Genomic DNA, 27,564 nt, shown 5'->3' on the forward strand with positions numbered 1-27,564 from the left:
CAAAAAAAAAAAAAAAAAAAAAAAAAAGAGAGAGAATCTTAGAGAAATTCCTTGACTTAACCTATAAAACATTAGAAAATGTCTTAATTTCCCAGAGGCTCATTTTTCTCATCTGTGTAATGGGATATTATTATTATAGCTACCGTTTCTTAGGATTCTTGTGAAGATTACAAGAAATATTGTATGTGAAACCACATTTAAAATTCCATCTTTTTTTTTTTTTGAGTTGGAGTCTCACTCTGTCATCCAGGCTGCAGTCTAGTGGCATGCTCACGGCCACTGCAGTCTCCACCTGCTGGGCTCAGGGGATCCTTCCACCTCAGCATTCCAAGTAGCTGAACTACAGACACATGCCAGCATGTCCAGCTAGTTTCTGTGATTTATTGTGGAGACAAGGTCTCACCAAGTTGCCAGGCTGGTCTTGAACCCCTGGGCTCAGGCAATCTTCTTGCCTCAGCCTCCCAAAGTGCTGGGATTATAGGCTGAACCACTGTGCCCAGCCCCATCTGTTTTATATGGTCTTTGTGGAAGTTCTAGTTTTGTGTGTGTTTTTCTCTCAGGTCGTCAACATTTTCTTTGAAAGTTCTCTTTTTTTTTCTTTTGACTTTTCACATCTCTCATTTCAGATTCTCTGTCACTTTGACTTTTCTAATCAATTAATTTGTTGTTCATCTGTTCTATCATAGTTGGATAAAAATGTTGACGTCCTGACAGTGGATGTCAGAGCTGTTGAGGATGGGGAGACTATTTTGGGGTAAGGTGACACAGTTTTCCAGCGGCCAAAATAACCAGAGAAGTAGCTGAATTGCTGATTTGGAACCGAACAGATGAGAAGAGAAAAGTGAAGAAAGGTAGGATGGGAGAGGGAACCACACCCAGCAGAAGAGACTGCGGGGTGAGATGAGCAGGGGACAGAATCCTCTGGAGGGTGAGAAGAAGGTGAAAGAAGGACACACATGTAGAATCAGGGACAGCTAATATTCTACTGGATGTTGTCTGGTTGCTGTGATATAAATGCCCGACTAAATTTAAAAAATTTTAAAATCCTTTCCAGCTGCTGGAGGAGGCTTTTGGGGACATATGGGAAAGAGTTGAGTCCAGATCAGGGTGTTGGGGTACAGGGACAGCAAGGAATGAATGAATGCATTGGAAATCAGAGGTGACCATGCCAATGTAACCTCCCTGGGAAATTACAGACATCTTGGGAAGGACTTTGAGTAGTCACTGGGGATAAGACAGGGGTTTGAGTCAGTCTTATCTATTCTGAAGGGGATGGTGACTCCAGTTGACATCTAGACAGTCATTTTAAAACATAACATATGTCAAATGCCAGTTATGTATTCCTCGGGCTTGGGTTCTATCTAAAGAAAGCCTATAATGCAAGAGGAGCTGACAAATGTTTGTTGAATAAAATGATTTCAGTTTTTCCTGTCACTAATTTATCATCCTTTGTTCCTCTCTTACTGCATTTTTTTTGAGTGGCCTCAGGAGCTATTTCTAAACATTCTCCATATCCTTCTCAGCAAAAACTAATTTTGCCCTGGTGTTTCCTTCCTGCATCTTTTGTTTATCCCCAGTAACTTTCATGTTCCTCATTCTTTCCTTCAACCTGAAAGCCATCACCGTGGTCTGCTCTCCACCTCTACTGCCTTCTCAGGTTTCCCAGTGAGTGTTACTGACTCAGCTGCAGGTCTTCTGTTTGTTTGTTTGTTTGTCTTGGCGCTTGTGGCTAGCACAGCAATGCCAGTCTCCTTTTTATAGTGAAAGATTCTTGGATGGCCTACACAAATACTCCCTTGTGCTTCACATTTTTTGTTAAAATTCAGTTTATAGAGAGTGAGAGAGAGAGAGAGACAGAGATTGAGAGAGACAGAGATAGAGAGATGATAGAACACTAGAACACACACAAGGGCTTATCTTTTGGAGATAATATGCTAATATGCTGAAGTATTTCTAGTTTAAATTTTATGATGTTTGGGATTTTCTCTAAAATAATCCAGAAGGTGAGAGGGAAGAGGGAAAAGCAGTAGGGGGCTGGATGCTATAGCAAAAACAAGATTGGCCACATTGTTGAAGCACTGTGATGGGTACACAAAGGTACCCATCAGTATAATATGCATTCAACCTTTGTGCAGCTTTGAAAATGTCATTATAAACAGCAAGTCTGTTTACTAAAGATCTGAACATGAGTTATTGATCTCCACAGACACCACATTTTTTTTTGACTGCACGTGAACTTCAGCTTATTTCTTGAGCCTGATCCACAGTGTATCCCCTAGTGCTCTCTCAAAGCTGTATCTAAACTCTTTTCCTATTGACTTGTCAGCATGTCTATTTCATTTTTGTCTAAGAGATCCTGGTGAGAAGGGGCGGGGCAGTGTCGTACTCATCTTTGTGTCCCTAGCAAAGAATCTGTTGAGCTGAAATGAAATGAGCTAAAGAAAGTATCTGTCTGTGACTCTCCTAGCCTAAAACAATCCCCACTGTCATGGCTTTTGATAACTGTGGCCCACCACAGGGAGCTACTGGCCAAGTGGAGCCATAGTTTGTCCTCACCGGGCTTTCTTCCTGTGTAGAGAGGAGGGGAGAGGGAATGGCCCTTTGGCTTTCTGCACATATGGCCAGCTACCTACAAAATTCTTTCATGGACCTGGTCCTTTTTCTTCTGGTATATTATTTAAGACAATTCCAATTTCCCTTTGGACTTGAAGTTCACATCAAGCTTCTTACCACCTGTGATTTGGTGATTTATTTTTTTCTATTTCTTTTTTTTTTGAGTTGGAGTCTCACTCTGTTGCCCAGGATGGAGTGTAGTGGCCCGCTCACAGCCACCCCAGCGTTGACCTGCTGGGCTCCGGCGATCCTTCCGCCTCAGCCTTCCAAGTAGCCGGAACTACAGGCATGTGCTACCACACCTGGCTAATATTTGGTGATTTAAATGACTGTATTTGCAGACCAAAACTAATGCTCGGGCCCTTACTGCATAGTCTCCCTATGAACGGCATCTCTTCCCTTGCAATACATCCTTCTCCAGACAAAGAGAATGGTGTCCTTCCTTTCTTCTCACTTGCTTTGGGTGGCTGGCCCTGATGTCATCCTAAGGAAAGGCAAATCTAGCAGTGCCACCATCTGTGTTTCTCATTTCTCTTATCATCTTCTCCATGTTTCTTCCCTGCCTCCGTCCAGCTCCAAATCTTCAGCTTTCCTCTGAATTTCCTGTTCTAGATTCAGCTTATATCGTCTCTTGGTGTTCTCCTATTACTCTAGCAGTTCTGGCAGCTTCTAGGATAGGCATCCTGGTACCACCCTGCTCTCATCGCTCTCTTGAATAACTCTTACAAACCTCAGTGGTCATTTTGTCTCCTTCATAGTATGCAACACTGGGAGGGTTCAACTGGGGAGTCAGGTTTTACTGTTTCTATTTGACAAGGATCTGAAAGTTTGAGTGGCTTGCTTAAGGTTTCAGAACTAGTAAGGGTCGGAAGTAGAATCTCTGCCTCCTAAATCTTAGCTCAGTGTTCTAACCTACACCCACTCTCTGACTTATACTGTGCTGCTGTCCCCTGGGAAAGTAGTGGTGGACCTTAAACCCCTGTGCATTAAATTTGCAGCACTTATTTCACTGAGATAGTTCTGATAATAGTCCCAGAGGACCAGGGACCCAGCTAAGCCAAAATTAGGAGGCAAGGACAAAGTTTCTTAGTGATTCATGCTGGCATTGCCTGAAGGCCTGTAATTGTTTCAAGCAATTCTCTTGTTTTTGAAAAAGAGCTCCTCCAAAAAAATGTCAAGGAGGGAATGGGATTCATCCTCATGTCCAATCAGCATTAGCCAAGTGCCTCTGAATTTTGAGGAATCAGAGACAAGTTCGGCACCAGGTTATGCTCCAAGAGTTGTCAACTTGTAAAATGATGGATTGAAATGCTAGCCCCTTGCCTTGGGTGAAGGGAAGTGTCAATTGTCAGATAACATTATCAATTAGAGGTGCAGAATGATGAAACAGTGAGTGACAGCCAACCTCTGTGGAGAAAGAATGTGGCTGTCCCTGACGATCACCTGAGGATGCCCTTGGCTGTGATGTGAGCGTATGAAGTGTGTGTGTGTGTGTGTGTGTGTGTGTGTGTGTGTGTGTGCGCGCGCGCGCGCGTAGAAGAGGTTAGGCAGATTTAGTGATGACAACACTTTCCCTCCCACCCTGCCTCCAGTGAAAATTAACTTCTATAGCCCAACCCTAATGCCCTGTAGTTCACGATCTCCTCAGTTCTAGAGCTTTCTGGGAGACTCTGAGCAAATCTCCTGCTGAAACTATAATTCTACCTTCCATCCTTAATTGCTTGGCAGAAAAAAATGTTTGTCATCAATTTAGTTTTTCATTTTTCCTCACCAAACTTTCAAAACAAGCTATTTATGTGGGATACTGGAAAAGACATTTCACCTCAAGTGAACACTTGAACATTCTAAGACAAACAACTAGAGAAAAGTCATTCCTTATGTTTGCATAGAATGTTGGCCTCAGCCAAACCTGAACTACTCTAACCGCTGCCTACAACTCAATGTGGGTGGAACAACTCAGGATCAGTATCAAGGAGAGGAGTGCTTATCCAGGGAGAATGGAATGGAACAGTCAGGTATTCTAGTCCTGTCATTTACTCTACAGAACTATGTATGTAAATATCAATGGGATCTGACCTGGACCAAAAAGAGGCCCAAGAATACACTGGATTTATAATATTTGATGCTTTATTATCTAAAGTCAAAAGAGAAGCTACAGAAGCTGTTTTATTTACCAAGCAAGTGCGTTAGGCCTATGGAAAGCTTTGGCCCTTTTTGCTAAGCTGTTAGATGTTTGAGGCAGTTGACCAGACGCCTGTGTTTTACATCCGGGCTTAACATTTTCGAGGCTGCTGAATAATGTAGATCTTTTTCAGTGGAGCGACCTTCTCCAGAGCAGGTGTGGGTTTTTGATGTGCCATGTGCACTGCTGCTGGATATTTATGGTTGAGCTGAAGGTGAGAAAGGAAAAAAAAAGCACATTGGATCTTTTTAGGTCATGAAATATTAAAGTAGTAGAAAGCAACACAGTGGTCAGTGGAATTTCACAATTTCCACAATTTCATTTATTTCTTTGATAATACCACTTTTTCCATATCATTTCTAGTTCTGAACCCATGGGGGCCTGTGTTATTGTGGGTTTTCCCTCACTCATTTGTGTTTAAATTTAAAAAATTTTAAATGACATTTTAACAAGTAGAATTGGTTAAATATATCTGCATCAGTCCTCTGTAATATTAGCAGTCACTCTGGCACTGGTATGCATATATGGATTGTTGTTTGCTAAGAAGGATATAGGGACATTGGAGAAGGTTCTGAGGGGGGCACAAACCCCCTCAATTGCCAAAAGAAATAAAGAATCTCTGAAAGAAGTTAGGGTTATTTATTAAGACTATATTTTCAGGATTTATATATATTTATATTCTGTTATTAGGTCTAAGTATGCGAAATTGCTATATAAGTTAAAAATGGTGTGATAGTGGCCATTCCACATGGTTCAATCTAAGGAGGCCAGTGAAGAGAAGACTGAGAAATGACCTACTAGCTTCAGGTAATAAAAATTCTCATTAGTCATCTCCATAGAAGACATCTATGAGGAAGCAGGCTTAAACAGATTTAAATGAACACAGATTGAGACTTTATTTGTTTACTTATTTTTATAGAGATGAGGTCTTACTATGTTGCCCAGACTGGTTTCAAACTCTTGGACTTCAGCAAACCTCTTGCCTCGGCCTCCCAAAGTGCTAGGATTACAGATGTGAACCACCATGACTGGCCCAGACTGAGACTTTTGACAATAAAAGAAATTTCCTATGGAATCAATAGACCTTATGGAATTTATATTAAGGATAGTTTAAGATGGAAAGAATGCCAGTGCTACTAAATATTTTAGACATAGTTTTCCTAGGAGGAGATTTTGAACCCAGTGACCTTTTGGATCTATTTCAGTTCTTGGTTTCCAAGCTCATTAATACCATGAAGTATCTAAGGACACCTCTCTTAGTCAGCAAAGAAGGGCATCTCAGCTCACTAGGAATTTAACTTACCACTATTGAACTTAGATGCCCTTGCCTTGACACGCAAATTAAACAAAAGAGGAGATAAACTGTTCATGACCCTAAGCATCACATTGTTTATGATTTGTTTGGGCTCTTTTAAACCAGGGAAAACATATATGCCTTACATCTCTTCTCAGATGTCCCTACCCAAGCCCTAGGCACACAGCAGTCCCTTTCATGTGAAACTTAATGCCAAAATGTCCTTTCTTCTTGGTCTTAAAAAATTAAACACACTGGAAGAATATACACTGAAGTGTTAGCAATGGTTATCTCTAGGGGATAGAATTGTGGAAAATTCCTAGTCTTTTTCTTTGTCTTATCAGTATTTAAAAAATTTTTTTCTTTTACAATGAGCAGGTACAAGTTATATAAGAATTAAGCTCAAGGATGATCTCTATCAACATTTTAGCAGAATGGACAAAAACATAATTGAAGCAATGATCATAAATATTGCATTAGAGTCTAAAAAAGACCTAGTGACTTTTTTGTCAGATCAGTTATCATCAGACCTCATGACATGCATTTTACAATGTGGAAAGGGCAGATCGTTTTGTTTTATTTTTCTTTTAACATTAGAACCAGAAGGAAATCGAAGAGGTCACTGACTTCAGTAGTTTGATTCCAGACTGGGTGTCATTATTCTCAACTAAAACAGATGGATTATTTCAGGATAGCTTTAAATCACATTTAAGAGATCACAGGTAGGAAGAATAATTTGACAAGTTATTTAAGGCCAGGTGTAAGGTAAAAGGGGGTGAGAAAGGGAACAAACAAATAATTCTGATATAACAAAAGTTGAGCAATTATCCAAGGTGGGGTAGGGCAAGACAATAAGATGGGACTGGAAGGGAGAAACTCACATGTTGACTGTTGTTTTTAAGGTGTGGGAGAACTGATGGGTGGAGGTAGGAAAGGAATAGGGAGAGAAGAACGGAGTGTTAGAACACACCTGTAGCCGGGCTCAGTGGCTCAGCCTGTAATCCCACGCTCTGGGAGGCTGAGGTGAGTGGATTGCATGAGCCCGCGGGTTCGAGACCCACCTGGGCAACTTGGTGAGCCCTCATCTCTACAATAAATCAAAAATTAGCCGGGCGTGGTAGCATGTGCCTGTAGTTCCGGCTACTTGGAAGGCTGAGGCGGAAGGATCACTGGAGCCCAGCAGGTCGAGGCTGCGGTGGCCGGGAACGACCACTGCACTCCAGTCTGGGCGACAGAGTGCGACTCCAACTCAAAAAAAAAAAGAACACACCTGTGCCTTAGTTCAGCACTATTTTGTTATTTCATCATCTCCAGGGTGATATCCAAAGTTTAGGGACTTCCTTGCTTTGATCAGTCTTAAAAATTGTGGTAAGATATACAAAACATAAAATTTAACATTTTAACCATTTATACACTTTAACCATTTTTAAGTGTATGTCCAAATAGTTCAGTGGCATTAAATACATTCACTTTTTTTTTTTTTTTTTGAGTTGTAGTCTCACTCTGTCGTCCAGACTGGAGTGCAATGGCCGCTCCCGGCCACCGCAGCCTCGGCCTGCTGGGCTCCAGCGATCCTTCCGCCTCAGCCTTCCGAGTAGCCGGAATTACAGGCATGCGCCACCACACCCAGCTGATTTTTTTGATTTATTGTAGAGATGAGGTCTCACTGCCCAGGCGGGTCTCGAACCCGCGGGCTCAGGCAATTCACTCACCTCAGCCTCCCAAAGGCGCGGGATTACAGGCTGACCCACCGAGCCCAGCACTTTTTTTTTTTTTTTAGTTGGAGTCTTACTCCGTTGTCCAGGCTGGAGTGCAGTGGCATGCTCCCGGCCACTGAAGCCTTGACCTGCTGGGCTCTGGTGATCCTTCTGCCTCAGCCTTCCAAGTAGCCAGAACTATAGGCGCGTACTACCACACCCTGCTAATTTTTGATTTATTGTAGAGATGAGGTCTCACCAAGTTGTCCGGATGGGTCTCGAACTTGCGGGCTCAGGCAATCCACTCGTCTCGGCCTCCCAAGTGCTGGCATTACAGGTTGAGCCACTGAGCCTGGCCCATTCACATTGTTATACAATCATCACTCCCTTCCATCTCCAGAATTTTTCCATTATCTTAACCGGAAACTCAGTACCCATTGAACAATAATTCCCCATTCCTTCCTCCTCTCACTTCCTGGCAACCACCATCCTACTTTCTGTCACTATGAATCTGACTACTAGGTGCCTCATGTAAGTATAATCATACAATATTTCACTTAGCATAATGTCTTTCAGGTTCATCCATGTTACAGCATGTCTAGAATTTCCTTCCTTTTTTTTTTTTTTTTTTTTTGAGTCGGAGCCTCACTCTATTGCCCAGGCTGGAGTGCAGTGGCATGCTCACGGCCTCAGCGGTCTCCACCTTCTGGGCTCAGCCTTCCAAGTAGCTGGAGGTACAGGCGTGTGCTACCGCCCCCCGCCCCCGGCTTATTTTTTGATTTATTATAGAGACGAAATTTCACCAAGTTGCCCAGGCTGGTCTTGAACCACCCCCTCCTCTTGCCTTGGTCTCTCAAAGTACTGGGATTATAGGCTTGAGCCACCATGCCCGGCTTCCTTCCTTTCTAAGGCTAAATAACATTCCATTGTTATGGATATACCACATTTTGTTTATCCATTCATCCACTGATAAATACTGGGGGGTGGGGAGGTTATTTCTACCTTTTGGCTATTGTGAATTATGCTGCTATGAACACTGGTGTAAATATCTTTTCAAGTCTCTACTGTCAATTCTTTTTAGGGTGTATACCCAGAAGTAGAATTGCTGGATCATATGGCAATTTTATATTCATTTTTTTGAGGAACCACAACATTGATTTACACAGCAGCTGCATTATTTTATATTCCCTTCAGCAATGCACAAGGGTTAGGGATTCCACTTTAACTAAAGCATTTAACTGAGGTTCTAAAACCCTGCTCAATTGCCTCTCAGGAGAGGAATGCCACCCCTGAGACCTGCAGGCCATCTGTGAACTGGTCTGGAAAAGTTTGGAAAAAAAAAAGAAAATCAACAGAATTGAGAAAAAAGGGGAAATAGTTCTGGCAAAGATAATAGCCTTAAAGAAGCTGACCATAATTGCTAAGCTACAAGTGTATAGGTTTTGGGGTGTCAGTAGCAGAATTTTACAGCAGCTCTTGAAAATAGGACACCTCTCGGTGGTTCAGCCTGTAATCCCGCGCTTTGGGAGGCCGAGGTGAGTGAATTGCCTGAGACCCTCGGGTTCGAGACCCGCCTGGGCAACTTGGCGAGACCGTGTCTCTACAATAAATCAAAAAAATTAGCTGGGAGTGGTAGCATGCGCCTGTAGTTCTGGCTACTTGGAAGGCTGAGGCGGAATGATTGCCGGAGCCCAGCAGGTCGAGGCAACTCCAGTCTGGGCAACAGAGTGAGACTTCAACTCAAAAAAAAAAAAGAAAATATGACACCTAGAGAGCCAAGTTCTCTTTCTCATTAATTGTCCCCTCCACCCTCAGTCTGAAGCATTCTGATGTAAAAAGGCTTAAGGGTGTGGGTGGAGAATCTATAAAGAGTCTTCCATCAGAATTGATGAGGTTGTAAATAAAATGGTCAACTCCTAAATGTATTAATTCTTTCCTGTAGATTTTATGTCAACGGAAATAGGAAGATTTTATTTCCAAGTCCAAACTGGAAATAAGTAGAAACAGTTTCCTAGAGTACAACCTACAACCAGCTGTGTTTTAGTCTGACATTTTGTCTTTTAGGAAGCTATGGGATTTTCATCATTAGTCATTGTAAAATGATAGTGTTTGTAGAATGAAAGGTGTTTCTTGTCTGATTCATTAGGGTAAGAGAATCTAGTGTGACCCCACAAGAAAGGAGGCTGCCTTGCTGTGGCTCCATTACAGGGGTAACACATTGAACTTGGAAAGCAGATCAATAGAAACTTCTACACTGAGAATTTACCTTCATCTTGGGTAGCTGTGACCTCGGAACCTATATTTTTAGTTTCAGAGAAAAAGCGAAAGAAGTGTGATAAAGGTCTTTATGATTCGAGCTGGGAAAGAAATTCTAGATGCAAGAAAATCAGCTGCAAGTTTTGTTTTAGAGTCTGAAGTTGGGTAGTATTAGCAGACTGGCAGCTTTTTCATTCATCTTTCCAGGGTGTTAACTTGCAACTCGAATGTTGGCACTTAAATTTCCACACCCTGTTAAGCAAAGTGCTTAAAACAAAACATTCAGCTCTCGTCAATGAAATTCAAGGATACTCCTACGGTGATATTAATCTACAGAACAAGAGAAACCTTTTACAATTTGCAGATGGCTTTGATAGTTTTCTCTCCCCCAAGATCTCATTTCACATACATCTTACTGACTTTGGCAGTGGTGACCCAAAGTCTGGCAGTTTGAAAAACGTGGTCCCAACTTTAACCAGTCTTCTACATTCCACCTCCACACCATAATCCAACCCTGTTACTAATGTTTTAACTGAATTCTTTTATGTTCTGAGAAGTTTCACAACTATTGCCAAATTTAACTTCTGTGAAGGTCCAGAGAATTAATATATTTGGCAGTATCATTCTCTTTCACTCCTTGCCTTAAAAAAGACATTTTTTTTTTTGGCTGGGCGTGGTGGCTCAGCCTGTAATCCTAGCACTTTGGGAGGCCGAGAGGATTGCCTGAGTCTGGGGGTTTGAGACCAGCCTGGGCAACTTGGTGAGACCTCGTCTCTACAATAAATCACAAAAATTAGCCAGGTGTGGTGGTGCGCGTCTATAGTCCCAACTATTTAGAAGGCTGAGGCAGAAGGATCGTCTGAGCCCAGCAGGTAGAGGCTGCAGTGACTGGGAGCAGCGTGCCACTGCACTCCTGCCTGGGAGACAGAGTGAAACTTGGCCTAAGACCAGGTCTCCCAGATTTTTAGCCTAGAGAGATTTCAGGTTACATAATCCATTTTCTGCAGGAATACATGTCATGTGGTCTGCCACTGGGCAAAAATGAATTCTCTATTTTTAGGACTCCAAGAGGTGAGGAAGGCTGGCTGGAGAAATAGAGAGAGAAGGAGAAATGGAGTGGAATGGGAGAAAGAAGTCTGTGTGTGTGTGGGGGGAATTTTAGGTTGCTTCCCACTTAGATTTATATAATTACAATTCTTTAGGTATTGTTATTCAATCTCTGAAATCTTAAACCCTATGTTGATTTTAAAGTGGCTATCCAGAGATATATAGATAGACATTTTCCGCCATAATTGAATAGTTGATGAGATCCTATGGATAGAGGTTGTTTTAGACTCTTACTTTTAAAAATATGTATGAGAAATAACATGGGTTTGTGGGACTAGTTATAATTGTAGCTGTTAATAAATGCAGAGAGCCAGGCTGGGTGACTCAGCCTGTAATCCCACGCCTTGGGAGGCTGAGGTGAGTGAATTGCCAGAGCCCACGGGTTCGAGACCCGCCTGGGCAACTTGGTGAGACCTCATCTCTACAATAAGTCAAAAAATTAGCCGGATGTGGTAGCGCGCGCCTGTAGTTCCAGCTACGTGGAAGGCTGAGGCGGAAGGATCGCCGGAGCCCGGCAGGTCGAGGCTGCGGTGGCCGGGAGCGGCCACTGCACTCCAGTCTGGGTGACAGAGTGAGACTCCAACTCAAAATAAATAAATAAATAAATAAATGCAGAGGATATGATCCTCAATTCTGCTACAGCATTTCTTCTGACCAATTGCATATTGTTAGGTCTCCGTGATAATATGTGCTTTGGGGAGACTCATTGTAAAGCCGGAAAAATTTATCAAAAGATATCTATCTTTTATGTCTTTTTTTTAATCAGCCTATATAGTTTATAGTGGCATTGATTTTCATTTTTAAAAATCAAGGGATAATTTACCTACAGTAAAATTCACCCTTTTAAGGGTACTGCTTTATGAGGTTTTTTTGCTTTTGTTTTTTTGAGTCAGAGTCTCACTCTGTCACCCAGGCTGGAGTGCAGTGGCACACTCACGGCCACCCCAATGTTGACCTGCTGGGCTCCGGCGAGCCTTCCGTCTCAGCCTTCCAGGTAGCTGGAATTACAGACGCGCACTACCACACCCAGCTATTTTTAAAATTTATTGTAGAGATGAGGTCTCACCAAGTTCCCCGGGCTGGTCTTGAACCCATGGGCTCAGGCAATCCACTCTCTTCGGCCTCTCCCAAAGTGCTAGGATTACAGGCTGAGCCACTGAGCCCGGCCGAGTTTTGACAAGTATACACAGTCTGTGACTACTACTACAATCAAGATATAGAGGAGTTCTATTAGTCCCTCAAATTTCCTTCTGCTATTTTGTGACCAACCTTTACTCCCACCCCCAGCTCCTGACAAAATGATCTCAGCAGATCTAGTTGTCAGTGCATCTCAAACCTTGGTTGAATTTTACAATGAAATCCTACTATGCTTCAGGTTGAGTTAAGGATTCAGGGTAGACTTTTCTTACTCGTAGGAAAACACATGGATCCCACTGACATCCATACTTGCAATAGACACCTATGGTAGTCTTATTTTTGTTGTTGGTTCCTTAATCTTTGCCTGGGTGCCAGGTAATAGAAGGATGCATGTCTGGGAGCAGAAGCTAACACTTCCTGAGGTCTGAGTTTATTAAGAACTTTGTGTGTATTATAAGACTTCATTTTGTTCTCAGAATATCCCTGTGAAGTAGATACTGGTAATCACATTCCCATTTATAGACAAGGAAAGAGAAGCACAAAAAAGTGAAGAAACCTGCCCAAGGACACACAGCTAGTGAGTGACAGGGCCACCATAGGCATCTGGCAGCCTGTGGCTGATGGCAAGACCTGCTCTCCTAACCAGTAATCTGTGCAGTCTTAGCCATAGTCCTTCTCCAGTAAACACTGAGTTAAGCATTAAAGTTTTTTTAAAATAAAATAAACATAGCTGCTGTTAAAATATTTCTAATAGCACACCCTCTCAATGTCCTTTTATAGTTTCCAAATATAACTGATTATTATTGCTTATTATTATAATTTGGGGGAAGAGATTATTCTTTTTGTCTTTGAAATGAAGAAGTGATTTTTTTAATGAAAAGGGAAAGAACCAGTTGGGATCAGTGGCTCATCTTGTAATCCCAGCACTTTGGGAGGCTGAGGCAAGTGGATTGTCTGAGCCTGCAGGTTCAAGACCAGCCCAGGCAACTTGGCGACAAAATAGTCAAAATAACTAGGTATCTAAGATGCTGTGCAGAGTGCTTTTAGTACAGTTTCACATTGCATCTGAGCATTCTCTAGCTATAAAATTGTTAAAGGTGGTTATCCAAAAAAAGGTAAAATCAATCAGGCTCAAGTGGCTCAGCCTGTAATCCCAGCACTTTGGGAGGTCAAGGCGAGTGGATTGCCTGAGCCCATTGGTTCAAGACCAGTCCAGGCAACTTGGTGAGACCTTGTCTCTACAATAAATCAAAATTAGCCGGACGTGGTAGCGCATGCCTGTAGTTCTAGCTACTTGGAAGGCTGAGGTGAAAGGATCGCCAGAGCCCAGCGGGTAGATGCTGAGCATGGCACTGCACTCTGGCCTGGGTGGCAGAATGAGATCCCAACTAAAAAAAAGAGAAAGAACCCTTATGTCAATGATACATGCCTGTGAAAACACAATGCAGACTCTGGTGTCATATCTACTATATAGCATGATCAATCTTTATTGACCACTCCTTTTAAACATTTTATTTTAAGTTAACATCTATTTTAGGGGAACGTGTCTTTTCTGTCCAATTCTACTTATAACTGTGGGCATTCTATTGCTCTGAGGAAGATGCTTTTAATGAGTAGGAGAAAGAGAGTATAAGATGCAGGAGTGGACAGCTGTGTCATCTTGACTGGGTGGCATCCATCAGCCCTACCTCTGAGGCCAGGAAGGTAGAGTCACTTATGACCTCACCTCAACTCTATATGGATGAAGAACCAAGCCCCCCCATGTTGGAGGCTCTGCTGAGCTACAGCTCATCATCAAGAGCTTGCCTCGTATACTCTGTCCTGTAACATCATGGACTTTAGACAACGTTTTCTTTTCTTTTTTTTGAGTTGGAGTCTCACTCTGTCGCTCAGACTGGAGTGCAGTGGCACGCTCCTGGCCACCACAGCCTCGACCTGCTGGGCTCTGGGGATCCTTCCGCCTCAGCCTTCCAAGTAGTTGGAACTACAGGCGCGCGCTACCATGCCCGGCTAATTTTTAATTTATTGTAGAGATGAGGTCTCTCCAAGTTGCCCTGGTGGGTCTCGAACCCGCGGGCTCAGACAATCCACTTGCCTCGGCCTCTCAAAGCGCTAGGATTACAGGCTGAGCCACCGAGCCCGGTCTAGACAACGTTTTCATTTCAGTGCCATAAAACCAGTGCTACTAACCCTATCAGAGAGAGCAGAGAAGTTTCTGTGTTGACACTCTTCTAAGTGCTTCATGTCAGTGAACTCATTTATTTTGCACAACCCCATGAATGGTGTACATTATCCAGATGTGGAACCTAGACACAGAATAAGTAACTTGCTCAAGGTCATACAGATGGTAGGTGGAGAAGCTGGTGGGACCAAATAGAGGACCAAAGGGCAGCTACACAGTTTCTGCTCTAGTCCTTTTCAAAGGCTGAACTGATAGTCCTCAGACCCCTGATTTTGGCAGTAACAGAAAGTCTTCGTTTTACAGAGGATGCTTACTCCTGTTCCTTCCATAAATGTGGGTACAGCAGAAAGAGTGGTTCTTTATTCCTTATCTATGATGTTCTTGACTACAAAACAAGCTATTGGAACAAAAAAACAAACCACTGTCTACTTGATAAGAGTTTTCTGAGCTTCTTGAGCTACTTAGAAGAAATTCAGGATATAGAAATAAGGCCAGGTGCAATGGCTCATACCTATAATCCCAGCACTTGGGAGGCTGAGATGGGAAGATTGCTTGAGCCCAGGAGTTCAAGACCAGCCTAGGCAACATAGCGAGACCTCATCTCTGCAAAAAAAAAAAAAAAGAAAAAAATGTAGCTGGGCATGGTGGCATGTGCTTGTAGTCCCATCTATTCCGGAGACTGAGAAAGATTGCCTGAGACCAGGAGGTCAAAGCTATGGTGAGCTGAGATCATGTCACTGCACTCCAGCCTGAGCAACAGAGAAAGAACTTGTCTCAAAAAAAAAGTAGAAATAGCAAGGTTAACTATCTTTAAAAACAAAGGTTACTGGATAAATCCAGCTGATTTCCAACCTTCCTGCAATCCTAAACTGTGCACTCCTTCACTCTGCCTCCTCAAATCAAATATTTTCTTATGAGAACGTGGAGGCAGGAAGGGATACCAAAAACTGCTGAATTCCCACTACACAGGCTGCCTTTTATAAAAACATGCCAATGTGTCTGAGAAATATTTAGGATGGCACAGTAGAGTTCCATAAAGTCAGCATCATGATTCTCCCTTTATTTCCTATCTTATTTTTATTTTTATTTTGAGTTGGAGTCTTACTCCATCACCCAGGCTGGATAGCAGTGGCACACCACCAGCCACCCCAGCATTGACCTGCTGGGTGCCGGTGATCCTTCCGCCTCAGCCTTCCAAGCAGCTGGAACTACAGGCACACACTACCACGCCCAGCTAATTTTTGATTTATTGTAGAGACAAGGTCTCGCCAAGGTGCCCAGGCTGGTCACGAACCTGCAGTCTCAGGCAATCCACTTGCCTCGGCCTCCCAAAGTGCTGGGATTACAGGCTGAGCCACCAAACCTAGCCTATTTCTCTATCTTTTTTTTTTTTTTTTTGAGTTGGAGTCTCACTCTGTCACCCAGACTAGAGTGCAGTGGCCGCTCCTGGCCACCGCAGCCTCGACCTGCTGGGCTCCGGTGATCCTTCAACCTCAGCCTTCCGAGTAGCTGGAATTACAGGTGCGTGCTACCACGCCCGGCTAATTTTTTTTTTTTTTTTAATTATTGTAGAGATAAGGCGGGTCCCGAACCCGCGGGCTCAGGCAATCCACTCACCTCAGCCTCCCAAAGGTGCGGGATTACAGGTTGAGTCACGAGCCCGGCCCTATCTTACTTTTAAAATGATTTATTAAATGGGCACTTTAGGAAATTGGGAGAAACAATTTTTCTCATCCAAAACACTTTGAATACCTCTCACCAAGAGCAGATTCTTTCAAAAGGGTTGAAAAAAACCTCAGTGGTTATCTGCTCATTCACCCGTGTGGCCTGGTCCACTAGGCAAATACTGACTTGGAGCATTGTGTGATTGGCCTCACCCATGGCTCACCTTCTCCAGTGTGTCATTCAGGGCATCCAGGGTCTGTATTTTGGCAACATTTGCAAGGGCACTGCGAAGATGAAAAGAAACTTCAAATAGGACTTAAAAACTTTCCCACAAAGGTGCCAAGAGATTTATATGAAGAGCCACCCCCCTAGCAACATCTAGAAGACAAAAATTTTGACTTTGTGTACCCTCATGATGCAATACACTAAGCTTCGTAGGCCAACTTATTATTATTAGTTTTTTTAGCTTTGAAATGTAATTTGTCACTCTGTACTTGGCATATTTTTTATTATTAGTTTTAAAGCTTTTCACTGAAGTATAATACACATACAGAAAACTGCACATATTGTAAGTATATACCTTGGTGAATAAAACTGAAACCAGTCAAGCCAGCTACCCCTAAGGATAATCACTACCCTGACTTACGGCTCCATAGATTAGGTTTGACTGTTTTTGTATTTCGTAAAATGAACTGTCTACAGCATGCACTTTTTTTGTGTCTAGCTTCTTTCTCTCAGGCCAAGTAATTTTGTAGGAGAGTTTCAATCAGGGCTGGGTCTGCAGTACAAATGTCTTGAAGGAAACTCTGCACTGGCATAATTTTTTCTGGATGGTTTGCGCTGGTTAGTAGAAGTTATTAAGAAGTGGACATAGATTGATGATACTTAGAAATTTGTTTTCTATGATATATTTTTAAAAGGTCGTCTCCAAGAAGACACAAGAAGTGGTTTGTCCATGAAAGCAAGGCCTTTCTATCCCAGGCACACACCCTAACAGGAGATGTAAATAGCAGAGGGGAATGTACTGTGGAACTAAAGAAGCTTAAGCTTCAGGGTCTCTCTCTGCATCAGCTTTCCCCAAGGCCTTGGGAGGGGCCCTAGTCATTTCATATCTGTAATTTTTGTTTATTTTTCTTTAAAACAACCCATAAGTTCTATAAGCTTCAAGCCCCATATAACCTGTATCTGTTCCTGGTAATTCGGGAAAGAGAGAGAGTAATCTCTTGCTGTTTTATTTTGTTTTGTTTTGTTTGAGTTGGAGTCTCACTCTTGTCGTCCAGGCTGGAGTGTAGTGGCACACTCATGGCCACCACAGTCTCGACCTGATGGGCTTAGGCGATCCTACTGCCTCAGTCTTCCAAGTAGCTAGAACTACAGACGCATGCCACCATGTCTGGCTAATTTTAGTGATTTTTTTATTGTAGGGGTGCAATCTCACCAAGTTGCCCAGGCTGATCTCAAACCCCAGGCTCAGGCAATCCTCTCACCTCGGCCTCCCAAAGTGCTGGGATTACAGGTTGAGCCACTGCAACCTGCTTCTCTTGCTGTTTAAATTCCATAGTAGTCCAATTTCCATCTTTTAATAACTGTTAGAAAACAATTGAAGGGTTTTTCTGGTTTTTTTTTTTTGTTTTTTTGTTTTAGTTAGGATGTCACTCTGTTGCCAATTCCCATCTTTTAAAGACTATTAGAAAACAACTGAAGGGTTTTTTGTTGTTGTTGTTTTTTGAGTTAGGGTGTCACTCTGTTGCCCAGGCTGGAGTGCAGTGGCACAATCATGGCTCACTGAAGCCTTGACCTCCTGGGCTCAGGCAATCTTTCCGCCTCTGCCTCTAGAGTAGATGAGACTACAAGTTTGCATTACCATGTGTAGCTAATTAAAAAAAAATTTTTTTTAGAGACAATGTCTGCTATGTTGCCTAGGCTGGTCCCAAACTCCTGGGCTCAAGTGATCCTCCTGTCTCGGCCTCCTGAGGTATTGGAATTACAGGCGTGAGTCACTGTGCCCGGCCATAGTTGAGTTTTTTTTTTGAGTCAGAGTCTCACTCTGTCACCTAGGCTGGAGTGCAGTTGCATGCTCACAGCCACCCCAGTGTCGACCTGCTGGGCTCTGGATCCTTCAGCATTAGCCTTCCAAGTAGCTGGACCTACAAGCGCACGCTACCACGCCCAGCTAATTTTTGATTTATTGTAGAGACGAGTTCTCGCCAAGTTGCTTGGGCTGGTCTCAAACCCGTGGGCTCAGGCAATCCACTCGCCTCGGCCTCCCAAAGTGCTGGGATTACAGGCTGTACCACTGAGCCCAGCCATAGATGAGTTTTTAAAGAAAGTTCTAATCACCACTTACTACTCTCTAGCCAACTCCTCTGCCTGCATTGTTCACCTGATGTTAAAATTAATAGTAAATCTCCATTTTTCTGAGATGCAGAGAAATGAATGACTGTCCATTGGCTGCCCACTAAAAGTCATTGTCTTTTTTTTTTTGAGTTGGAGTCTCACTCTGTTGCCCAGACTGGAGTGCAGTGGCTGCTCCTGGCCACCGCAGCCTCGACCTGCTGGGCTCCGGCGATCCTTCCACCTCAGCCTTCCGAGTAGCTGAAATTACTGGCATGCGCTACCATGCCTGGGTGATTTTTTTTTTTTATTGTAGAGATGAGGTCTCGTACCCGCGGGCTCAGGCAATCCACTCACCTCAGCCTCCCAAAGGCGCGGGATTACAGGCTGAGCCACCGAGCCCGGCCAAAAGTCATTTTCAAGGCAAGAATCTTTAGTTTCTGAGCCCCTGGCTTGGGTATGTTAACCAGTATCACAAGAAACTGGGCCTATGCTTGAGTCTGGTTTAGAAACAGAATAGACCTTCAAAATTTATCAGCCTGCAATTCAACCACAGTCTGATATTATTTACAGAGTACATTCACTATACCGAGCCAGAAGATAAATAATGTGTGTGACCTCCACTCTTGAGGACTTATAGGTTTGCTTTCATCATGTGATGGTTATTTTCTGATATCAGAAGAAACAAATGACTTGCTGCTCATGGGGCAAATCAGTATTTCATTCCAAAGTGGAGGGGGAAATCCATAAAAACTTCCTTTCCAGAAATTGGGAAGAAATCTTTAAAAGTGATTTTAAAAATAATTGCATATGAAAGAGTCAAAGAAATCCCATGGCTTGGTTCCCTCCACATTTTCTTCCTGAGACTGGTGCCACTTAACTCTTAAAGAGGTGCCTTGAGCAAACCTCTAGTTGACTTCTTTTGAACCACTCATCAACTGATTTAGGAAATTGCCCTAAAATTAATAGCCTCTGAAGCGCTTCCTATTAGCTACTTAAAGGAACCAGTTTTATATGTTTCTTTCTTTTTGAAATACACTCGTTTTCCTTAACCTGTGCTTAGAGTAGTTGGGCCATTTGTGTACCCAATCCCGCCCACAGCTCTCCCTGAGTTTTGGGAATAGTGTGTCAAGGTGATGGTGGGTGAGCAGGGGGAAACCAGCCTCAGTACCTATATGCCTTCTGGCTTTGCCAAATATGGTGACCATTAGTTTCTAAATAATTGAGCGAAGCATCTAAAACAAAAAAGGCATTTAGTTTTAATTCAGGACATTTGCTTCAGCGGAAAGCATATTATGAAAATAGGGCTGGCTTAGGGATGATATTTTAAAGCCCCATCTGAAAATAGGATAAAGGGACATGTGTCAGGATTGGATGCATTTAGGATCGTGTCTTTTAAGTAGGAAGTTGCTGGGCAGGACCCAGAGAGGCGGGTGGGTGTCGTGATGGGGTTTAAAGAGAGACCTCCAGAAGATAGCCAACTACCCCTCCCCACCTTCCACTCTAAGTCACCACAGATTATGATCCCCACCTCACACAGGCTAGCTGCCTCCAAATGCATAGGGAACCTTGGTTTGTCCTAAAATAACTAATGGAAGCAGAGTCACTCAAAACTCCCTAAGATGATGGAGAAAAAATTAAGCAGTCCCTACCTTGTTTTCTCTAATCCTGTTTTTTTGGTATGTTTCTCCAAGACGCCAATTTCTTGTTTTTTGGAAATTCGCATTCCTCCAGCTTTTACTGTAAACAGATAAAAATCAACACGGAAGGTAAAACAGTGAGAAAAGTCTTGCTTTGCTATTCAAGGTATGAATTTATATATGAAAATAATTTTTGAACTTATTTTTGAAAGCTCTAAACTTTTATCTAAAGCAACACCATAAAAAGAAAAAAAATATTTTTTCAGGTAAACAAAGTTGGGGTGAAGTAAGGGCTGAGATCTACTTGCTTACGCGCAGAGAGGAGGAACCAAGGCTGAAAAAACAGCAGAAGGTTACACCTTAGATTTGGGGAGGAGAATAACAACATACTCCCATAGGCATTTCACTGAAAAACATTTTTTCTTATTATCAAACCAATTACATTCTTCACGATAGCAACCCACAATTACAATGTGACCCTCTGTTTTTCCCACAAGATTAAAGTTTGCGCGTGGTTTGCATTTTTTTTTCCAACCAAAGCTTTCAAAAGCCAGATTCTGAGAGATGAGCCAAAAGTTAGTGCGCGCTGTGATAACAGGCATTTAATTCAGCAGAGGTGGTTCTGATTCTGCCGGATGCCCACCTTTCATCCCAGACCTTAGACCTCCGCCGGTGTTGGCCAAGCTCAGATGTTCTAATGAGTAATTAATCCTCATTAATAATCCTGCCATTCAAGAGATCAATTAGTGTTAATTAGGGTACAGATGACCTAACAGCAATTCAAGTGTTTAACAATGTCAGATGAAATCAACTTTTGAAAAGGAACAACCCATTTCAGATAGCAAGTCAAAGCAAATAGTCTTTTCTGTTTCCAGGAAATTTGCACATCTAAAATCTGACAAGCTCAAATGAGAAAAAACTAAACGGACATTGATTTGTTTGAACCTGTTAATTCTTTTTTTGAAAATGCCAGATTAGCAATTTTCTCTGTGTTCCAATAAAGTAAAATGAAAGAAACCCTGTTCTATTTCTCAGTGCCCCTGTGAATAGACTTCATCGTTGTTCTTTAAATTTATTACTTTTTAAATTTATGGCTTTTTATTTTGGGTTATGTAATACTTGCACAAGGCACAAAATTCAACAAGTATAAAAAGGTCTGCAGTCTCCCTCCTACCGTCACCTCCCAACCTCCCAGATCATCTCCCGAGATATTGCAATGTTGTGAGCTTCCTGTGTCTTCATTCACAATTATTCTAAACATACACTTACATAGTGTTTTCTAATATGGTAGCATAAGATACACATTTCTCTACATTTTGCTTATTTTCTTTACTTAATCATATATTTTGGAGAAAGTTCCATATCTATTATACATACATTTATTTCTATCTCTATATCTGTTTTTAACATCTGCTTTAACATTTTATTACATGAATATCCTGTGTTTCCTTAACCACCTCCCTAATGTTGGACACTTCATATGGTTTTTAAAAAAAATTTTAAATTGCTTTTATTCATTATTATTTTTTTGAGTTAGAGTCTCACTCTTGTTGCCCAGGCTGGAGTGCAGTGGCACGCTCACGCCACCGCTGCCTCAACCTGCTGGGCTCAGGCGATCCTTCTGCCTCAGACTTCTTAGTAACTGGAACTACAGACTCACGCCGCCACACCCGGCTAGTTTTTGCGATTTACTGTAGAGATGAGGTCTCACCAAGTTGCCCAGGCGGATCTCGAACCCCTGGTCTCAGGCAATCCTCTCACCTCGGTCTCCCAAAAAACTGGGATTACGGGCTGAGTCACTGCGCCCGGCCCGATACTTCATATGTTTCTAATTCATTGCTATCACAAACAGTGCTGCAATGAATATCCTTTTACATACATAATTTTGCACAAGCATAAGTATACCCGTGGGATAAATTCCTAAGTGATCTCGTTAGTTCTTAAGAGTATGCACATTTGGAATTTTGTCAAATTGTCCTTCACAGAGGTTGCACAGATTTTACAATCTTTTTTTTTTTTGAGTTGGAGTCTCACTATTGCCCAGGTTGGAGTGCAGTGGCACGGGCAACCTCGACCTGCTGGGCTCTGGCGATCCTCCCGCCTCAACCTTCCAAGGAGCTGGAATTACAGGCGTGCACTTACCACGCCCGGCTAATTTTTGATTTATTGTAGAGACTAGGTCTCGCCAAGTTGCCCAGGCGGGTCTCGAACCCGCAGGCTCAGGCAATCTACTCTCCTTGGCCTCCCAAATTGCTGGAATTACAGGCTGAGCCACTGAGCCCGGCCAGATTTTACAATCTTACCAGCCACCAATTTCACCAGCCATAACGACTATAATTGTTTCCCTGGCAACAATGTGAGCTAGAAAATGTTTGGTTTTGCCAACCAATAAGTTAACAAATCAATAAAGCTATCTCAACATTGTAATTTGCATTTCTCATTTTTTTATTGAAGGTTGAGCTTGTTTCTGTGTTTTAGAAACCATTTGTATTTTTTTTTCTGTAAACTGCTTAAATCCTTTTTTCCTATTGGATTGCTAATTTTTTTCCTATTATTTTCTTACTGATTTACAGGAGCTCTTTGTCTATAACATATATTGCAAATATAAAATATTTTATTGTACCAGTTACTGTTTTTGACTTTAGTGATGATATTTTTGCCAGGCAGAAATCTGCAGTTTTTGTTTTTTTTTGAGTTGGAGTCTCACTCAGTCGCCCAGACTGGAGTGCAGTGGCCGCTCCCGGCCACCGCAGCCTCGACCTGCTGGGCTCCGGCGATCCTTCCGCCTCGGCCTTCCGAGTAGCCGGAATTACAGGCATGTGCTACCATGCCCGGCTGATTTTTTTAATTTATTGTAGAGATGAGGTCTCGCTGCCCAGGCGGGTCTCGAACCGGCGGGCTCAGGCAATTCACTCACCTCAGCCTCCCAAAGGCGCGGGATTACAGGCTGAGCCACCGAGCCCAGCTAGAAATCTGCAGTTTTTAATGTGATCTCGTCAATCTCTTATAGGTTTTGCATCAAGGAAAGTTGATGTTTTATAAACATTAGTCTATATTTTCTTGTAGGACATTTATGGTTTCTTTTCATGCAATCTTTGATCACATATTTAAATACTTAATCCTTCCAGAATGAATTTTGTGTAAGGCATGTGGAGGAATGCAAGATTTTTTTTAGATGATTCCAGTAATATTGAAAAATCCGTCTTTTCTTTGTTAATTTGAAATGTCACCTTTATTGTACAATAATTTCTCAAATATATGTGTGTGTACGTATATGTATAGGTATGAGCGTGTGTAAACATAGGCATACATATTTATGAGTACTTCTGTTTCATTAATCTTTCTGTTCATTTGCCATTATAACACCATTTTAATTATTGTAGCATTATAATACACCTTAATATTTTACAAAATCAGTCCTCCCTTGTTACATTTCCTTTGCAGAATTTTATGCTATAAAATTATTTTATTTTTTATACTTATTTTTCTACATAAACTTTAGAATCAGTTTGTCAAATCTTTATAAAAATCCTGTTGATATATTTTTAATTGTCTTGCTTTACATTTATAGTTGTTTTTTTTTTTTTTTTCCGAGTTGTAGTCTCACTCTGTTGCCCAGGCCAGAGTGCAGTGGCACACTGACGGCCACCCCAGTATCAATATTCTGGACCCTGGTGATCCTTTCTCCTCAACCTTCCAAGTAGCCGGAATTACAGGTGCATGCTACCATGACTGGCTAATTTTCAATTTATTGTAGAGACGTGGTCTCTCTCCATTGCCTGGACTGGTCTTGAACCCATGGGCTTAGGCAATCCACTTACCTCAGCCTCCCACAATGCTGGGATTTCAGGCTGAGCCACTGAGCCCATCCCACATTTATAGATTTTTTTTTTTAAAGGAAAAATTCATCATTATGTTCCTGGTGGCTATTTATGAACATGGTATGCTTTTCCATTGTTTAGGTCCTCTTTTGGGTTCCTCAGTAACTTGTTCACATAAACCTTGCACATTTGTTATGTTTATTTCCTAAGTTGTTGTTGCTATTGTAAATGCAATAGCTCATATTCTTATAACTCTAATAGATTGTAGTTACTATATTAATGTTATTGATTTTATATCTAGGACTTACTGAATTCTCTTATTGCTAATAATAGTTTTTTTTGGTAGATTTTCTTAAGTTTTCTGGATTTAAAAAAACCTGCAAAGAATAATATTACCTCCTCCAAAATAATGTTAAATAGTGGTGATGGTAGACATCTTTGCCTTTGTAATTTTTAAGGGACTACTTTTAGTGCCTTACCATTAAACATTATGTATACTTTGGTGAATTTCTCTCTATTTTTCTATTACTATTACATTGCATTATAAATAGATGTTGAATTTTACAAATGCATTTTCAACATTCATGGATATAATTATATGGTTTTCCTTCTTAATGTGGTTAATTATATTAATAGATGTCTTACTATTGAACCCTTCGTTCATTCATGGAATGAACTCCATTTGGTCATCTGAGTTATCAAGTTTTAAAAAATCAATTTATATATATATAAACCTCTCAGTTGAATTTTGTAATGTTGGATTCATTTTAGGAAAGAAAATGCTGTTCTTATATATGATCTGCTTTAAATTTTTTTTTTTGAGTTGGAGTCTCACTCTGTCGCCCAGACTGGAGTGCAGTGGCCGCTCCCGGCCACCGCAGCCTCGACCTGCTGGGCTCTGGCAATCCTTCTGCCTCAGCCTTCCAAGTTGCTGGAATTGCAGGCATGTGCTACCATGCCTGGCTGATTTTTTGATTTATTGTAGAGATGAGGTCTCGCTGCCCAGGCGGGTCTTGAACTCGCAGGTTCAGGCAATCCACTCACCTCAGCCTCCCAGAGGCGCGGGATTACAGGCTGAGCCACCAAACCCGGCTAAATTTTTTTTTTTTTGAGTTGAAGTCTCACTTTGTTGCCCAGACTTGAGTGCAGTGGCACGCATGCTCATAGCAACCCCAGCGTCAACCTGCTGGGCTCAAGCGATTGATCCTTACGCCTCAGTCTTCCAAGTAACTGGAAATATAGATGCGTGCTACCAAGCCTGGCTAATTTTATTTTATTTTATTTATTGTAGAGATGAGGTCTTGCCAAGTTGCCCAGGCTGTTCTCGAACCTGTGGGCTCAGGCAATTCCCTCACCTCGGCCTCCGAAAGTGCTGGGATTACAGGCTTGAGCCACCAAGATTGGCCTGCTTTAAATTCTTTATACATTTTTTCACATATGTAAATAAAAGGCATGCAAAGTAATCAGCAACAAAAATCAAATCACGTGGAAGCATCTTTTGAATGGCCACGGAATACAGGTGAAACAAAACAAGGAATGTGCTTTTTCAGAATGTTTGAAGAGTGTATACCTCTGTGTGAAGAGTGATGTCTGCCCACAGCACTGTGTTCTCCTCTACCAAGAATAATCAAATAAGAGATCTGGGACTTCTGAAGCGTGGGCCTTCAAAACACCCCCTGATAGTATTCTCATTCTCCTTACGACAAGTGCTTTTCAAATATGATGTGTTGTAATTATTTTCTTATTAGTCTTCCTATTCTTTTCCCTGATGCTATTGTTTCAACATATTTTTTTTTCCACCAAGATTGATTATCATCACCAACTATATAAGCAAAAGTGTTAAATTTAAAATAAGAAGACCTTTTGGAACATTGAGTTCTGTGCCACTCATCACAGACGTTGACAATCTGAGAATCTCCAGAGGAGGGTGGTGAGAGTGAAGGGAGCTTTGTCACCTGAAGAACTAGGATGTAAGATCACTCTTGAAGAAGTAAAGACTCAAAGAAGCTGAAATACCTGAGGGACTGTCATGTGAGAGGAGGAACAGCTTCCTGGTTAGGAAATGTTATGTAGGGTCCAGACAGCTCTACTCCTCCTAAGCTCTGTGACCTTGAGCAAGATACATAAACTCCTCTCAGCCTTAATTTCTGCATCCTTCCATAGAGAGTACTGACTGTTGTTGTTGGGGTTGTTCTACAGAATAAAGATGACATAAGAATCTGGTGTGTGCTAGGCACTTAATAATCAATAGTTATATTAAAGAACATAGGGCAATTAATGGAGAAATAAATACCAAAATAATGTATTTTTCTTAAGAGACAGGTTCTCACTGTTGCCCAGGCTGGAGTGTAGTGGCATGATCAAAGCTAACTGCAGCCTCTAATGCCTGGGCTCAAGTGATCCTCCCGTCTCACTGAGCCTCCCAATGTGCTGGGATTACAGCCTGAGCCACTGTGACCAGCCTAAAAGAAATTTTTAAAAAGTGCAAAACATGAGAGTTCTTCATTCTTGAGAAAATAAAACAGATATTTGGGGGAAGAATACTTCCATCCACTAGTCTTTGAATCCTCTCTGTTATAGGATGTAGGCCCCAACTAAGTGATTTAGGAAGCATAAGAAAATCACACCTTGTTCCAAAATTTTTGTGGTAGATGACCTTACTTGGTCATCTAGGTACAGTGGAAAGAAGATAATATCCACATACTATGAATGAAGGCTTTCATCACATTGGGGTGATTAAAACAGATGGAACCAGTTTGTGGGAGCCTCATCTCAAAATTGTGCTGGGAACACTGGTCACACTGGTATCCTGGAATCTAGATGAACAATAATTTATAAGCTGATGCAATCGGGTTCTTGCCAATTTTGCTTATACCAAATATGGCCTACTCAAGTGATCTTTTCAAGGAGCCACTGTATCCGAATCCATCCATTAAAATGTGTAACTCGGCCGGGCTCGGTGGCTCAGCCTGAAATTCCAGCACTTTGGGAGGCAGAGGCGAGTGGATTGCCTGAGCCCGCGGGTTCGGGACCAGCCTGGGTAATTTGGGGCCATCCTCGTCTCTTCAATTAAAAAAAAAAAAAGTTAGCCGGGCGCGGTAGCACACGCCTGTAGTTCCGGCTACTTGGAAGGCTGAGGCAGAAGGATCGCCGGAGCCCAGCATGTCGACGCTGTAGTGGGTGTGCCACTACACTCCAGTCTGGGCCACAGAGTAAGACTCCAACTAAAACAAACAAACAAACAAACAAACAAATGTGTAACCCTTTACATCACTCCATCTTTGGGACTATATTGCCTTTTGAACCTTTGAAGAAAGACCAACGAGAAGTGGGTGAAGAAAATAGGAACCGATTCAACATTTAACAGGACTTTGAGTAAAAATATATAAAGTATTATATAAGGCCGCGCTCGGTGGCTCTGCCTGTAATCCCTGCACTTTGGGAGGCCGAGGCGAGTGGATTGCCTGAACTTGCGGGTTCAAAACCTACCCGGGCAACTTGGCAAGACCTCGTCTCTACAATAAAAATAAAAAATTAGCCGGGCGTGGTAGCGCGCGCCTGTAGATCCGGCTACTCGGAAGGCTGAGGCGGAAGGATCTCTGGAGCCCAGCAGGTCGAGGCTGTGGTGGCCGGGAG

The 27,564-nt window shown here is 42.2% G+C and overlaps 1 protein-coding gene across 1 annotated transcript in view; it reads right to left on the minus strand.

Annotated features, from left to right (window-relative positions):
• Positions 1 to 4,720: 4,720 nt before the first annotated feature.
• Positions 4,721 to 27,564, minus strand: part of DAPL1 (death associated protein like 1) — a 26,768-nt gene continuing 3,924 nt past the window's right edge. The window contains exons 2-4 of the mRNA XM_008059918.1: positions 20,120 to 20,207; positions 16,357 to 16,417; positions 4,721 to 5,003 (exon numbers count right to left, since the gene is read on the minus strand). Coding sequence (XP_008058109.1) covers positions 4,887 to 5,003; positions 16,357 to 16,417; positions 20,120 to 20,207 — 266 coding nt within the window. The 3' untranslated portion in view covers positions 4,721 to 4,886. The remainder of the gene's footprint in view (positions 5,004 to 16,356; positions 16,418 to 20,119; positions 20,208 to 27,564) is intronic.

This window comes from Carlito syrichta, unplaced genomic scaffold, assembly GCF_000164805.1.
Source record: "Carlito syrichta isolate Samal-C Ts95f unplaced genomic scaffold, Tarsius_syrichta-2.0.1 Scaffold304443, whole genome shotgun sequence".
NCBI classification, from domain to species: Eukaryota; Metazoa; Chordata; class Mammalia; order Primates; family Tarsiidae; genus Carlito; species Carlito syrichta.